Raw genomic sequence first — 16,273 nt, forward strand, 5'->3', positions numbered from 1 at the left:
TGGAAAGCTTTTTGCTTTGGTGCCTCACAGGGAGTCACTGGCGTGCACAGCAGCAGCCATTTCACAGCCCCACAAGCCATCCGTGCAGTGCCCGAGTGCTGGCATCCCGAGGGCCATACAGGGGTCCCAGGTGGATAAAAAGGATAAAAAGTTGAAGTTAATTCAGTGCTTTGTGGTTTTGTATTTCAGCAGGGTCAGGAGAGCCCGACTGAACCCTGGTGTCAATGTACCAGGTGTCATAGGATCACAGGGAAGGGGGAAAACCAGAGCCTAGCTCTGATGAAAACAGCTCTCCTGGGCCTGTCATTTTATCTGCTTGGGGGACTTCTCTGTGTGTAAGACAGGGAGAATGATGCTCTTCTCATTTGTCTCACTTGGTTGTCAGATCCTTGTGGCAGGAGCTGCATCTTGCTGGGTGCCAGCACGAGCAGTGGATGACAGGGTGGCCGTCCACAGGGGGCTGCAGGCACTGTGATAGTGTGAGTGCTGAGGAAAAGCTGCCTCTGTCCCCTGTGCTGGAATCCTGTGCTTCCCATGAGGGGCAACTCCATCAGTGGGGAAAGTGCTGGCTGCCAATCTGTCCTGGGCAAAACCGAGGGGGAGAATCCTCAGGAGAACAGTTTTCTGTTGGACATTAAGTCCCATCAACATCCAAATGTTTTACAAAATCATATTTCTCTGTCAGGGGAGATAAAAAAGAGATGAGGTGTAGGGGAAAGAAAGTTTGTCTTTTGTCTGCAGCTTGTCTTTTTGGTGTTTCTCAGAAATGGTTAGGTTCTTCACTTTGAATTGACACCCGCTTTCCCTTAAAAAATGAAATGTTTTACAAAGCTTTTTGTACAACTCAATATAGAAATTTTGGGAAAAAAAACCCTAAAACACATGGTTTCCTTCTGAAGGAAGAAACTTGGCTGCTTGGTGTTTTTTTTTTTCCTCTTTAACAGAGAATATTTGTAAATTTGGGCTTTCGCCCTGGTGGAGGCAGAGCAGCATTTTCAACTTCGTGGCACCCTGAGCCTGCCCTGGCCAGCCAGAGCTGCAGGGGGGCTGCAAGCAGCGGATCCTGGAGCAGCAGGGGGAATCTCCTCCAGCCCATTCCCGCTCCCGTGGCCGCTCTCCCGTCCGCAGCCGCTCGTCCTGGGTGGGCTGCAGGGGATGCTCTCATTGCTGTGCTCCAGTTTTTCTCTTCACAGCCTCAAGCTGGAGGTGGGGGAAGCTCGGCTTGCTGCTTGTAGCTGCTTTCCATGCATGTGTGCATAGATTTGCACTGATTTTCTCTCCTTAAGGACTTTCTGGTATTCCCCCTCACAGGCACTGCCTGTGGTTGTTTGCAGGCTTCTGCCCCTGGGCAATTTCCTCCTCCTCATTACTACCCTCCAGTCCCTCATCCCTTATCCTCTTCCTGATGGAGACAGTCTCTCACAGCCGACTCATTTCAGAGATGTTTTTTTCACTGCCGAAGCCAAGATTTTTCTCTCTCCCATTTCACTTCGTCTGGAAACGGGAGGAGGAAGCAGGTTTTGGGTTTGGTTTGGGATTTTTTTTCAGCAATAAATAATTTCTGAATGCTGAAGAGGCAGGAGAGTGAAGCTGGCGTTAGGCTACATTGAAATACTCCATTTGTTCTGGGAGTCTTTCTCCACCCTCCTCCAGAAAGCTTCCTCTAGTGTTTAATTTTAATGCAAGTCATTATTTTTTGTTTTCTTACTTTCCAGAGGAGATTCCTCTATTATTTTGGCATGTCTGGAGATTTTTATGTACACCAGAATTTTTTTCCTTGGCTTTTCTTTCCTCTTTGATTTCTTTTCACCAGGGTTAAAAGCCCCAAGTCAGCAAGGTACTTAAACACATGCTCAGAGTTAAGGCCTTGCCTAAGTGCTTTGCTGACTTGGAGCCAAAGATATTTTCTCAAGTCCTTTAAATGCTTCAGAACCTGAATTCAAAACGTTTTACAGAAATTCCAGATTTCAAGTATCTCTTGTGCTAATAATAGTTGTAATTCAGTACAGCCTTCAGATGACTGGAGCTCTGGACATGGTGAGCTTCTGAATAGTCTTACTTTCAGAAAACATGCCTCCCTAAAATCTTCTGCTTCAAACCCAAGAGCTCTCCAGAGAACAGGGCACACTTACTTGTATTTCAGTCAATGAAACATAACTGGCCTTTTAGCTGTTGTTTTGGAGTAAGACACTTATAGCTTTATAAACACTGAAATTTAGGAAATAATGCACAATTGGTTCAAGAATGAATGTCTGTTCCTGAACCAACATTTGCTTATTATCCCCAACAAAGGCAATAAAAAAACCTGCACCAAACTGCAGACTCTCTGACATGGCAGGATCAGTAATTGGAGGTTAGGAGATGCTCTGAAAGGCAGACTGGGCTCTCAAAAGCAGCGCTGCTCTCTCCTTTAGTCAGATGGATGGCAACAAAAGTGGTATGGAAAGGGAAGAGCAGTGGGTGGACAGGCAGGAAAAGGCTGTGTCAAAGAGGAGGAGAGGGAGGAGGAGAAGGAGAATGTATTTCTAGAAGCAGAAAGGCCTCAAATATCAAACAGAAATTGCAGCATGATTTTTTGGGGCTCTGCATGATGAAGTCATGAGGGTTCTGCATGATGAGGCCACCAGCCAGCCAGTGGGAGTTGCTTTGGAAATGCTCAGCTGCTTAATGAAGAGCATCTTCTTCACAGGTTTTGGAAAGGGTCCTGGACATTGGTGCTTAGGGCACCAACAAGGGAGCAGGGCCAGGCAGGAACTGGTTCAGTTAAGAAGTCCTCAAGGAGTTGCATGCTCCCTGCTCTGAAAGCACTCTGTGATGCTGCTGAGAATGGGACCAACCCTGCTGAAAGCTCCTGGCTCACTGGCCTCATCTTAAGCTTCTGTCTTCTGAGGTGGTGTGATCTCCTCTGAGCTTCTGCATTGTGCTTTGCAGATAAATAAATGGGATGTATCCCATCTATGATTCTGTGATAGGTGCACTAATGCTCTTCAGAGGTCACTTCCATCCCATTCCAAGGTTCTGTGATCGGCACAAGAAGGCATGCAAAGGCTCTGTCTGCCCCAAAACATTGAGCACTTTCAGTCCCCTGCTCTCTCATGGATCTGCTTCTTGCTTCTAGGAACTTCCATGCAGTGTGCAGAAAACCCTGTTTCTCCTACCTGCTCAGAGACAAATCCAAAAGACACTGCCACCTTCAATAGCTCTCTGAATGCAGAGTAATTTGTAAATACTCACATAGCCTGTGAGCATCCTGAATAATGCTCACCTCCAAGAGGAGCTAAGAAACCATTTGGGGACCACAATCCTGCAGTCAATGACCTCCATTGTTCAGATACACTTCCCAGCCCTTAATCAGAGTCCCAGCCTCATTCAGCCCCGAGCTGGAACCTTCTCCAAGCTCTGCTCAAGATCCAGGTCCTATTGTGTGGTCTGTAGTGTTCAATTAGCTATACTCAGCAATTGATTTTGTGTCTCTGGTGTAAGTAACACTCTTTCCAGCATGCCATGGTTCTGCTCTGTGCCCATCTTTCCCCCCAGCAGCTGCTCTGTGTGATGGGTGGGCTGCAGCTCTGCTGGCTGTGACACAGCTCAGCATGTGCAGGTGATCCTCTCCAGGCTTGGCCTTGCTTGAGGAGTCTTCAGAGTGAAAGGCATCAAATGTGAATGTAGTATCTTGTTATTACCAATGCAAATCCCGAGCCTTGTCTTAGTTCTTAATACAGCCCCTACAGGGGAGAGAAGATGAGTGCCTTATTTTTAATACTGTTTTGAAATCAGCACTGGATTTCAGATATGCAGGTGTTACTTGGAGGAGTGATGGTGACTGGGTCAAAAAACCCCTCAAACTTGGTAAAATGGTTCCCATTTTATCATCATCTATTCTTTCCACACTCTTCACTGTGCTGCCCTGGCAGCAGCTCAGTTCCTCTGCTATTCTGTGGCCATGTGCAGAAAGAAAATCTTGGTGTTGGTGCAGGGGGAAGAAATCCCTCTTTTGGGAAGAAACAAGCCCTGTGGTGTAACCTTCAGTGGATATACAGGTGGAGAGAAAAGTAGTGGTGCCTCTGTTGGGAACCCAGGGAGTGCCCTGTCCCCCATGTCTTGGTGCTACAGGCTGCACCCCTGTTTTGATTTCTCAGTCCAGCTTCGGTGATGCTTTTGAGTCCTGTCCCTGCACGCAATGCTCTCTGTGCCTCCTCCTTGTGGGGCTGAGCAATAAGGAGCAGGATGAACCCCCCCAGTACCTGTGTTTAAAAGAGCAGAGGAATTTTTCCATCCTCAGGCACAGAAGTTCATGTGTTAAGTTGTAGTTACCCCAGCTCAAGCCCAGCTGCTGCTGATACACCCAGGGGCGTGAGCATTACATCTGTAAGGGAAAGCCACTGGCCTACAGCAGGCAGAACCCAAGCCAACAGACAGACAGAAAGAGCCTGAGGGGCTGAATTTTAGAGCTATTAAATGATTAAATGCAAGGGGAAAAAAAGTTAATTTAGCATCGCGGTTGTGATTTTACACACCCAAGAGCCTGGAAATTGAGAGCTCTGCTTCTCACACAGGGATCGTAACTTGGCACTGCACAGATTGTACAGTATGTAAAATTAGACTGGAGAAATAGTAAATATGCTGCAGGGACCAATACTGTCTTGGCAGAAGGAGGATGGACTGAGTGGGACCCAACAGGTCTTTTACGCCTCTGACTTCCATAATTCTGTGCTAATAAAAAAACATTGCACAATGCCTGATGCTAATCCGCAGCCCTGAGTGGGGTGAGGCGGGAGCTGGGTTGTTGTGTGAACAAATAGTGGCCGCCCTCGGTGTATTTGAGTGGAGCTCAGCTGCTATTTGAGGGAGGGCGTGTGGGCATTGGCAAACAGGGATGGGGAGATGCACCAGGCTGGAAAGGCAGGTTGAGGTCAGCAGGGAGTAAGGTGCCCCTGTGTCTCTACCCAGCTCTGCCCCCACCTCCCCAAACCTCAGTAAATACCGGCATCTTCACGCTGTTGCTGGACCACAATGAGCTCTTCTTGTGTTTATGGCTCTGATTTGGTCACCTAATTCTGAATTGTATTGATTTCCCCCTAAACGGCATTGAAAAGCCTGATCTAAGCACTCTTCTGTGGCTTAGAGTTATTTGTCCTGTCTGCATGAAAAAGCAGGACCGAAAAACAAGCCTCTAATTCACCCACGGTGCCAGCACCGGTCATTTGGCAGCGAAGGTTGAAGGCTCAAGTGAGCCCAGCTTGGAGGATGTTGGTGGGATTTTCCTGCTGTGTGCTGGTTCCCCTTAGGGCCATTCTCAACACCTTTCCATCTATACCACCTCACATGCTGGGACAGCCTGATGCAGTCACAAGGAACTGGAGGAGTTGCTGCTTTGCCAAGCAACTGCACTTCCTCAAGATGAGTCATCCCAAGCTGACTCTGCAAGGAAGCCACATGGGCAAGGTCCCTTCCAGCCTTGTCTTAGGATGAAAACAGTGTCACAGCTCAGCCAGTTGCAGCAAGGACAGCACTTGGAGTCCCAGGAACCAGAAGAGCTGGGACATGCATCTAAGTGATGGTCTTACCAAGACCTTCTGGGAAACAGATGAACACACGAAATCAGGTCCCTCCTGGGATGCAAGAACAAAGCCTCCTGTGGAAAAAACCTAAAAAGCCAAGATCACTAGCCCAAAAGAATCCAGACCTCTCTTCTGTAGAGCTGCTGAGACAGAAAAGCAGAAGTATCTGCTTCTTCTCCTGGTCCCAGCTGTGTTAACACAACATGATCCATGATAGAGGTATTGCAGATGGGTGCACACCAGCATTAGCACCATTGGGCAGAGCTCACTCCTGCCCTGAAGCCATGGGAAAGGACAGCTTCTTTGTGGTCTCCTGCCCATGCATGGCTCTCTCAGAGAGGCAGAATGAATTTGGTTGCTGTTCTCAGTTTTGCTTGACCCCTGTGACCAGGGTGGTGCTTGGGGCACCACATCAGTGTACAGCTCCTACTACTCCCAGTGAGAGCTGGGCTTGATGGCGTGCAGGAAAACAAGGCTGCCTCTGACACAGAGCCCTTCTGGCTTGCAGCCAGGAGCACTGCCAGTGTGGAGCTCTGGGCTGATGTGATTTGGCAGGGCTAGAGCTGTTAGAGAAGCTCTGTCCCAACATGGGTGTGATGAAAAGCCAGCAGTACCAGGACAAGACACAGACATAATAAGGCACAAGGAGGACACCCTGTGCCCTGGTGAGATCCCACTCAGACCAGACCAAAGCTGTTGATTCAGCCAGTCTGATGATATGGTACAAGCAGAAAAATTACACTTAAGTTACTTGTCTGCTAAGGCAGCATTTCCCATCCTCCTACAGTCTCAGCCAGCCAGGGCTCCCCACTGGCCTGCAGCCCAAAAGACATGGGGAGCTGCTGCATCCCCTGGGCTGAGCCAGTGCTGCAGCAAGGACTTGGCCCTCACTTCTGCTGTGAGACAGTATGTCTCCTTCTTCCAGCAGTGGGTCTCTGTTCTGTGGTTTCCTGCTGTTTAGCACTGTGTTTTCCTGGGTTTAGCACTGTGTTTTCTCCCCAGGAGGGTGCTGATTCTCTGCCACTGCACAGCCTTGCTGGCTCCTGTGCACGAGTGAAGCAAGCAACGCCATCCTGATGGTGCTGCCATCCTGTCTGCTCCTGTCACTGGAGCTCAGCTGGGCAGTGGCACGTCAAGCTCATAGCAGGGCAGGCATCACACCTCCCCACTGCTGGACCGTCACGTCCAGGAGGGAGCCCGTGGGTTGGATTATCATTTGTGACAATGGAACATTTGGTGGTAAAAGTGTCCCTTCATCCTCAGAAGATGTTGCATTAAGGCACCAGCCCTGTGCAGCTGAGCAGCTAGAAGGGCCATGAAGACCCCTGTCACCCACAATGGGCATCCCCAGCTGGGCTTGGGTGCAGCTCCAGAGGGAGGCGAAAGGGGAGGCTGGTGCAGAGATGGAGCAGAACTTCTGCAGGAACATCAGGGCTTTGCCAAAGTCCGCAGGAGGATGTTCTGTGGTCACATCCAGGCTGAGGGAAGAGGTTTTCCTGCTCTGGATCCTGCCCTGAGCCAAGCATGTCGGAAGGGTCAAGTCCCTTCTTCACAATGCTCCTGAAGTAAACCAAGGTCTGCTTCCAGGCTATCGTGGTGTGATTGAGTACAAGTCCTTTAGCACCCATCTGTTATCTCTTAATTAAAGTTTCTTTCTAATTATTTTTTCTTGTCGAGAGCAAAGCTGCTGACACCAGGGATTTACCAAAGTAGAGCAAACAAATGCGGTCTCTGCTTTCTGCAACTCTTCATTAATGGACAAAATTAACTTGGAGCAGTCCATATCTTTGGCTACATCAATGACACTTAATTATGCTTGTTTCCTTACAAAGATATATCCAGTTTTAAATCACTTGTGGAAGAAGTGCCTCCTTAAGCATGAAATTTCTTCTCCTTGAAGGAAGATTTCTGCTGGCAAGAAAAGCTGTGCAAAGACCAAGTAGCATCACAGGGAATAGATGTGAGATCAAGAGTAGGGCGTGCTTTGGGAAGCTGGTGTCAGGAAACCCTCTCCATGGCCAGGGGCTGCCTCATCTCAAGAAGGGCAGACCTCAGGGGCTGTCAGGCTGCACAGGGGAGTGGAGCCACTGGCATTCCTTGGACACAGTTGGTGCTGCTCAGGCCAGTGTGCATGGGTCCTGGAGCAAGGGAGAGGCCACAGGGTTGTGCCACTACCCTGTTCCATGGCTAGAGAAGGCCAGGAACATCCTCTCATAGAGGTTGGTCAGGCCACCTCTCTGTCCCCTTGCCCTCTCCATCCTCTGGGGCTCTGTGCTCATCTCCTGTGGGCAGATTCATCTCATTTATCATGGGAAGTTGAGGAATGAAAGACCCTTCTGGTTTATATGCTTGGAAAGCTCTTAGCATAGCCCTGGCACTGTGTAAATATTAAATGTATAATTTATTCTGTAACAGACAGCTAACTAGCTGAGACAATTATTTGTGGCTGGTTTCTCTGCTGTGGGAGGGACATATGAAGACCAGTGGGGTGTTGTGAAGGCCTCTGTCCAAGGATATGTATGTAGTGCTCTGTCCCACTGCAAAAGTTCTCCATGCCCCACTGTCAGAGAAAGTGGGGACCTGGCCTTTGTCACTGTGTTGGTTTCACCATCTGCAAAAGAAGGGCAGAGCCAGAGATTGTGGAACCTGCAGAGTGCTCTTCCCTCTCCCCAGAAATATTGCAGAGCCTTTCTTTTGCTCATTCTCTGCTTACACAAGCCACAACCCTGCAGTGCATTTTGGCAGAGCGCTCAGGGGGAATATTTGTCCCAGTCTGCCTGCAAATCACTGTGACAGTGAGGGTGATTTTGGCCCTGTGTGTGTCTGCTGGATGCTGTCTTGCCACAGGCCCTGGCTGAAAGACCCCCATTAAAGGGCTGTGGTGAGCGCTGGTGCCAGGAATGCAAACCATCCTCTCCACTTCCTCTGCTCACTGTTCCAGTGGCCCCTCGGGTGTCTGGGCATGGAACCCCCGTGCCACATCTGTGGGCTCACATGCCAGTGCCCAGCAGCATTCCTGCCATTCCTGGCAGCTGCCCATGCTGGCTGGGTGGGAGACTCAGCTGGAGCAAAGGCACAGGAGATGGAGTGGGACAGTCCCAAGAGGAATTCTGCTCCTTCCTAGTACAGTGCATGCCAGGGCAGTGCTCACCTTTTTGCATGATTTTCTTGTGCTGATTTCCTTCCATTTTTGATGTAGGTCAAGATTTCATGAAGGAGGATGAGGTTTCTATTTGATTTCCAGCTGGAAGGGTTTGGGAAGCATAGAATATATTTCTATGGGCCCCATGTCTCAGCTGCCTTGTCTCATTTTCCCTCCACACCTCTCTGCTGGATGGCTGTCTGCTGGTCCCTGTTGCCAGTTGCAGGACCTATCAAGCTGCCACTCATCATTGCTAGTGCAGCAAAGCAGCTCACAGCTCATTTCACCAAGCTCCCCCAGGTTCATTACTAGAATGTGTATGTTTATCCCACAGCTAGAAGCTCTGTATGCTTATTCCCATCTTCCCTCCACTGCAGTTTTGCAGAGATGTGGGTAAAGCTGTAATTTCTCCCGATGTGCGTCACCATGGCTCCTTTCTAGATCCGGGACCTCATGCTGTGCCTGGCAGAGAATGTGGCCCGTAGTGGGCTTGGATGCTGGGAGGCATGTTGCTGGTTGGGGTGAGCCCCTCTATGATGACATCACAGCCCTGTGATGTCACTTGTCCCAAAAGCCAGCATGCTTTGGAGAAGCAGGGTGGTGTAGGGGCAGCGCAGGGCAGCATCTTGAAGTGCCAGTTGTAACCAGTGGTCATATCCGTGTTGCTGGGAGGGAATCTTTGGAAGTGTCTAGTCCAATGCCCCACTTGGAAAAGCTCTGTCCTCAGCAGAAGACAACAGCTTTGCCAACAGAGCCCCAACAAACCCCATGAATGAGAATCCTCCCTCTCTGTGGGTACCTGTCCCAATGCTGTGGTACCCTCCAGGAGAATAAATTATCCTCCGTGTCCAGCTCAAATCTTCCACCAGGACACTCCTGTCACCAGGTGATATCCATCCAAAAGGGCTGGCCCTGCAGGACAGGCACCATCGTGGTCATTGATCCATGGGTTACCAGTGACATGGTGACCAGGAGTGTGGACAAACCTCCCTTCCCTCCCTGTCCAAGGCAGCTGTGGAGCTCTGGGTGCATTCCTAGCCTGCAGGAAGTGGAGAGTCCCAGCAGAGCTCTGGTCACCCCTGCTCATCCCCATCCTACAGCAGAGCTGCTGTTCTCAGTGGAAGACAGGCTTCTCCAGCATTCCAGGGGAGCTGTCCCCATGGTGCCCTTTCCCAAAGGGGCTGCCACACATCTGATGTCACTCTGGTTGGGTGGGACTCCCACACCTGGCATGGCACAAGGGAGGACATGAGCACTTGTCTCTGCTCCAGTAAGATCCTCAGCAAACCCTGCTGGAAGAAATGCTTCCTCTGAAGCTGTGCTTTGGGTTTCTCCTTCATCAGGAACCTTAAATCATTGCCTTGGAAAGGAGCATTGCTTTCAAAGACCTGTCTTCCAGGAATGGCTCCCTCAGCCCTTCTGGATGAATGCCAGTGTGTTTGTACTGTGTTTAAGGAAATAAGTCAAGGTGACTTCTTTTCCTTCCAAACTTAGTCCTTCAGCCACTAGCTGCAGAAAAGCTCTCAGCCACAGTCCTGAGAGGCAGAGCTGAGCATCCCAGAGCTTTCCCCCCATCTCAGTTCTTCTCTGGAAATAGGCACCCAGCAGGCAGGAGCCAGGCAAGAGAGGCAGGTCTGTGGATCCTTCACTGCACTGAGCCTTTCTCCGTGCAAGGCTGGTGGGTAGTGCAATCGTGGGTGTCAGAGTGCCTGTGATAAGCAGAATTCCAAGTGTAAGGACAGGATAGTCAATGGTTGTGTGAGCCAACAGGAAACAGGAAGACAAAACTTCTTTACCTTATGCAGTAGAAGAAATTAGAGAACTTGAGTAAGATGCTTGAATTCTTTCTGAAACTTTGATATCTGTATTTGTGTACCCACACATGTGCCTAGTCATCTGTCTGTCCATCCGTTCACCATCCAACCATCCATCCACATCCAGAGCCATTCAAGCAGCCAGCCATCCACCCAACACCACTCACATTCACTGTCCTTCCATGCCTCCTTTCCTCCATTCCATCTGTGCCCATCCACCCTGTTGTCCATCCGTCTGTGGTTACACACATTCATCCATCCACTGTCTGCTTCCACTTCTGCCTATCTGTCTGTGTATCTGGTCCTGTTCCAGCTACCCCTCCTCACACAGATGCTTCATCTTAGATGTTCTCCCCTCTTGCTGCTTGTCAGTACATTCTCACAGCTTTTTAAAGACCATTTAAATACACTTTTCTCGTCAGCACAGCTTCCCAAAGGTCTCCATCATTGGCTTCTGTCAGAAATGGTGCTGGGGCATCCCACCAGCACTTACTCACAACAAACCAGTTTTTCCTTGTCCTTAGAACCCCCTTTCCCAGCAGGGATAACATCCCCAAAGTTGCTCTGTTCCTGTCAGAAGCAGGTATCCTGACAGACCATCTGCAGGATGCTGAGACCTGCCAGACACACCTCCAGAACCAGCTTTGCAGATGGGATCAGGATATGGGCTTAGGCACAAGGAATGCTGGATCATATCCATGTGGCCCCACCTATCAGTGGTACCCAGGAGCTGATGTCTGGAGAGGGAGAAAAGAGAGGAGAAGCCTTGGAGGTGCTTATCCCATCTGTCTCCACTATCAGCTGCTTGCAATCTCCCAAGGCTCACTGGGCAGCTCAGTGTTTTGGGTCATCTGCTGTGAATTCATTTACTCACTGTTCCCTCCTCCAATGTTGACATCAACAGTATCTGAAGGATATAGATTTCTGTAATTTAATCACAATTCGTGAAAAAAAAGACTACTTTCTCTTGCTTGTCCTGCTCTCCCTTATTTTATTACAAGAAAGAGCAAACAGTCCTTCTCCATTTGTCCTCTTCATGTCACTCGTCATTGCTAAGGTGTCTGTCATGTCTTTGCTTGGTTGTGCCCTTGTGTGAATCAAGAGTTAGAGTCTACTAAACCATCTTGACATGGAATCTGTTTCCAGCCTTAGCTGTTGTTGTTTGCTTCCTTTGCCCTAAGCCCTGAAAGTATCCTTGCATACCCAGGGATACTGTGTTCATAACAGCATGGGGACAGGTTTGCTCATGGCTTCTGAGTTACACTGCTTTCCATTTTGGGTTTGAGTTCTCAGTCACCACTGAGCTGATGTTTTCAGGGAAGGGACTGTGATGACTCCAAGGTGGGTTCCCGTGGAGGCTGTGGCACATTTGAACTCATGAGTGTCTGTAGGGGAAGGAAAGCTGCACGCATTGCACTGTGTGTTAATCAACATGGGTTGCTGCCTGGTGGTCTGTACCATGATGTCCTTCTGCAGCCCTTTGGAACCCAGCTGTGCTTTGGCTGCCCTGACAGCCTCTGCAGCACTCTGTCTTCTCTCTGCCCTGACCCCTTTTACCTGTGAGTTACGAGGGCCTTGGGCAGATCTGATCCAGCTTGGATCTCCATCAGACTTCAGCAGTGACATCTTCTACTGCTAGATTTTACAGCTTGATTTCACCTTTGGTCTCGTGACTTTAGCTGTTATAAATCCTTGCAAGGACTTTCCCCGTGTGTCAGGGCTGCTTAGTTTCCTTGGAAGGCACCTTGTCAAATGTGATTTTGAAGCCTGGGAGAATTTTGAGAACTGAATCACCCTTGTCTGTGCACAAAAGCTTGATGAAGATTTGAAGGAACCTCATCCCCATTCATCCTCCTGTCCTGCTTCACCCTGTGTCATGCACATGCACTCACGTGGTTTTATCCTTGCCACATGCAGCTCAGCACAGCCAAGTGTAGCAACACAGGAAATATTCAGTTGCCAAGGATCATTAATGAATGTCAGCTCCAGCTCCTGTCCAGAAACCTGAGAAAATTCAATTAGGCAGCTGGTGCCCAATGAGCTGTGTTGCCCCACTCGTGAGCTGCTACATCAAACAGCTCAGCAAGCATCATGTTATTGTGGAAAGAAAAGAAAACCCAGACAGGGAGACAAACAGCACTGCGTGCACCATGCAGCTGTGCCTTTCCACAGCACAGCACAGTTAGGTTACAATCCTCCTGCCTGGTTTACTGGATAGGGAATTGCAAGGAGAATTACCTGCTTCCCATCTGCACTAGTAAATACATAGAGTTTGCTGGTGACAAGTCCTGGGGCTGTGTCATCTCTCTCCTGGGAGTTTGTGATACATGCATTTGGTTTGTGTCCTGCAACAAGTCACCTGGACCATGACTGGCAGTGTCTTGTGTGTCTGGCTGTGCTGTGGGGCGTTTGGCTGGTGAGCCATATGTGCAGCCCTGACATGTGTTCACCATAGCAAAGGTGAGAGGAAGCCATCCTGTGGGTGGAGGTCGTCCATGATCCTCTGGTATTTGTCAGCTGGTCCACTCTAGTCTAAAATAAGTCATGGCTGGGGACAGGAGCAGAACTTGGGCTTCCCTGTCCACCAGCAAAGTGTCACTCCACACCCCAGTCCTTCTCTTTACTTCCCGGATGGGAAGCTAATATCTCATTTCCAAGGCAGCTGAGCTCACCTGTTTTTCCCCTTTTCCTTCCCACAGACAGCCACACCCAGTACGAGCGGGTAGGTGCAGACGTGACCATGAAGTGTGGCTCCATGGACTGGGACGCAGCCGTGACCTGGACAGCCAACGGCACCGACATCGACGAGTCCCACCTGAATGGCTCCTACCTGATCCTCAAGAATGTTGACCTGTCACAGAGTGGCCAGTACTCCTGCTACGAGGGCTCCTCCTGGCACCTCAAATACCAGACCACCCTGAGGGTGGGAAGTGAGTACCCCAGCATGTCACATTGAGGGGGACAGTCTCTGCTCCCATATTGACTCCCACAGCCTCCACTCCTGCTGTGCCAGCCCCTCTACTTTCCATACATGGGGTTGTCCACTGCACACTGCTGTATGAGGTCCTCATGGCATACTAATCCCAACTGGAATCAGCCACTCTGCCCCAAGCTTTGGATCAAAGCCAGTAGATCAAATGATGCCTCAGGAATAATCTGAATAATTTGTAACTTCTCCCTCTAGCCCTGTGACACAACAACCATCTCTGTAGGTGGAAAGAACTGCTGGAGATTATTGCACTCAGCAAGGAGAAGCCCTGGCTGGGATTACTGCAGTGTGGTTGTTTCAGAGGAGCACCCAAAAGGTGTTGCAGGATCCTGGGTGCACAGGTGTGCTGGAGGACAGCTGCTCATTCCCCAGAATTTTGCGTATTTCCAGCACGGGATGCGCTGATTCCCGGGCCTCAGCGGGGGAGATAAGAGTTGCGCTGTATTTCGCATGATGCTGAGAGCTGATGGCAGCTGTGTGTTTTGAGGGCTGCTGTGTTTGTACAGCTGATAGCAAGTGTGTGTTTTGCAGCACGGCGTGCGGAACTGGCAGCCGTGGGTGTCTGGGAGCACCAGCCGGCATAGCTGGCTGTGGGATGAGAACTGGGATGCACCAGCTGGGAACCCCGCCATCCAGGGATGTGTCATGTAGGTGGCTGTGTGTTCCCAGGTTTGGAAGACACAGCAGAGTCTTTCTCTACTCCTTGTCTCACCTTCTGCACCTGGCATCACAGCCACAGTGGTGTTTCCATCCTAGGCCATGCTCCAGAGACAGAGGGTCCCAGGAGGGTCTGTGTAATAAATATGAAAATAAAGCATGAGGGGTTCACTGCACCTAAAGATTCAAATCTTAGAGATGCTCTACAGTGTCCAACTCATTTGAGGTCATGTGGGATAGATCCTGGTGTCTGGGCCAAGGATGCTGGAAGGAGCTGGAAGGCAATGTGAGAAGCAGATAAGGGGAAGCAGCCAGTACAGGGCAGGGATTACACCAGTGAGTGGATGTGGGGGTTGGAGCATAGCAGACAAAAGGCCACTGCCACTGCCTAACAAATGAGTCAGGGGCTTTTTAGCTGCATTATGGTCAGGAGGTGTTCACAGCTAGTTCAGAGCCACAAAAGGCAGGAGCTGGGTGCAGTGCAGGCAGCAGCACAAGGAGGTTGTGCAGTTCCTCTGCCTGGGCATGTGTTCACCAGATCCCATCTAGGGAGAGGTCCCAGGCTGTGCCAGTGCACAGAGAGCTGCAGCCCAGGCCTGCAGGAAACAAGGGGAGTGGGGAGACGTCCACAACCTCCAGCCACCTCCTCTGCAGCTGTGGCACCGCTGTGATTTTGCAAAGGCTCCTCCATCTGCTAAGCACCTCGCTAATAGTAATCCCTGTCAATCCGCTCAGGGACCCGTGGGAATTGCTCAGCGTTAGAGCCCAAATCCTGCTGTTCCCTATTAGTGTGTGTTCCCATTTGCTGCAGAGTCACAGCCCCCTGAGCACTGGGCACCTGAGGAGCCCAGTTGGACTCTGCTGGGGCCACCAGCCCCTGGAGAAAGGGTGACAAATAAATAAACAAGTGTCTGGCGTTGTTAACACAATTAACTGTGCAAGGAACTAATCAGGTGAGACGCTTTTAGTGGTAATTAATTTAACAGTCTGGATTTTAATTTAGTGTTTCTCTGTGAGGTTTTTCATCCTAGCTCTGCACCCCCAGCTCCTCCCTCCCCCATCCCACCCTAAGTGTCCTGGCTCTGCTGGAAATGATTGGTTCCTGGAGGTGTGAGGATTCATGCAAAGGAGTGGATTTGGGAGCATCCCAGCAGGGAATTGAGGTGGTCATGGGCATGTACCTGGAGATGGGTGACTTGTGGGAGGTTTGCAGTACAGCCCTGTGGTAGCATTGCTGCTGCAGTTGAGTGCATTGGGAGCCCAGACCTGGGATTTGAGGGATCTTGGACTCATTTCATTCAAATTGCATGGGAAATTAAATGAAAACATGCCTCTGCCTGCATATTTCTCTTTTGCTGGGGCAACAAGAAAGATGACTGCAGCGAGAGTGAGGGGCTGGGGCTGCACGTGGAGAAGTGCTGGGGATCTCATTAAATAAATTATGGTACCTGGAATGCGCTCCCTAGGCAAGGCAGGAGTGCTCCTGAGCATACACCACCACAGGAAGGGATGTGCAGAGGGAGCAGAGAAGGGTTGAGGACCAGGAAAGGGTGTCAATTAGCAAAGCAAGCTCTGTCGTGGGGGTCAGCGAGCACAGGGATAAAGGGAGACCTGCCAGGAGTCAAGCTGAGCGAGACCTTGCAGAGGAAATGAAAAGGGGGGGTTAGCCATATAAATACAGAGCAAACGAGGAGAGAAGAGCAGAGTTGGTTCTGCAGACAGGTTTCAGGGGAGATTAAACGTAAGCTCTGCAGAGCCTGATACCAAATGAACCCCACCGGGTCTGAGCAGCGATGCTGAGAGCAAGGGCAGCACAGGCTAAGGGAGAGGAGGGAGCACAAAACCTGGAGGTTATCCTCTGTTCTGGAGGCACCTTCAAAGACCACAATGCACTGAAGGCTTGGGGAGCACCTCATCCCCCTGTGAGGACATCTGTTCATTAGCAAGGCTCGTTAGCAGCTGAGAGGCCCGTGGTGGTACCCAGTGCAACGTGTCTGCTGTGCCGGAGCGAAGGAAAAACCCTCGTCAGACAGCCTGACCCCACAGCACAGTGGGGCTGCGTGGTGCACTTGGAAGAGGGAGCAATTAAAGATGGAGACAAATGGAAAAT

The 16,273-nt window shown here is 50.2% G+C and overlaps 1 protein-coding gene across 9 annotated transcripts in view; it reads left to right on the forward strand.

Annotated features, from left to right (window-relative positions):
- Positions 1–16,273, forward strand: part of CNTFR (ciliary neurotrophic factor receptor) — a 200,349-nt gene that overhangs the window by 130,865 nt on the left and 53,211 nt on the right. For all 9 annotated transcript variants that reach the window (XM_064403726.1, XM_064403725.1, XM_064403728.1 and 6 more), the window contains one exon: positions 13,217–13,447. In XM_064403726.1, coding sequence (XP_064259796.1) covers positions 13,217–13,447 — 231 coding nt within the window. The remainder of the gene's footprint in view (positions 1–13,216; positions 13,448–16,273) is intronic.

This window comes from Passer domesticus, chromosome Z, assembly GCF_036417665.1.
Source record: "Passer domesticus isolate bPasDom1 chromosome Z, bPasDom1.hap1, whole genome shotgun sequence".
Taxonomy (NCBI): domain Eukaryota; kingdom Metazoa; phylum Chordata; class Aves; order Passeriformes; family Passeridae; genus Passer; species Passer domesticus.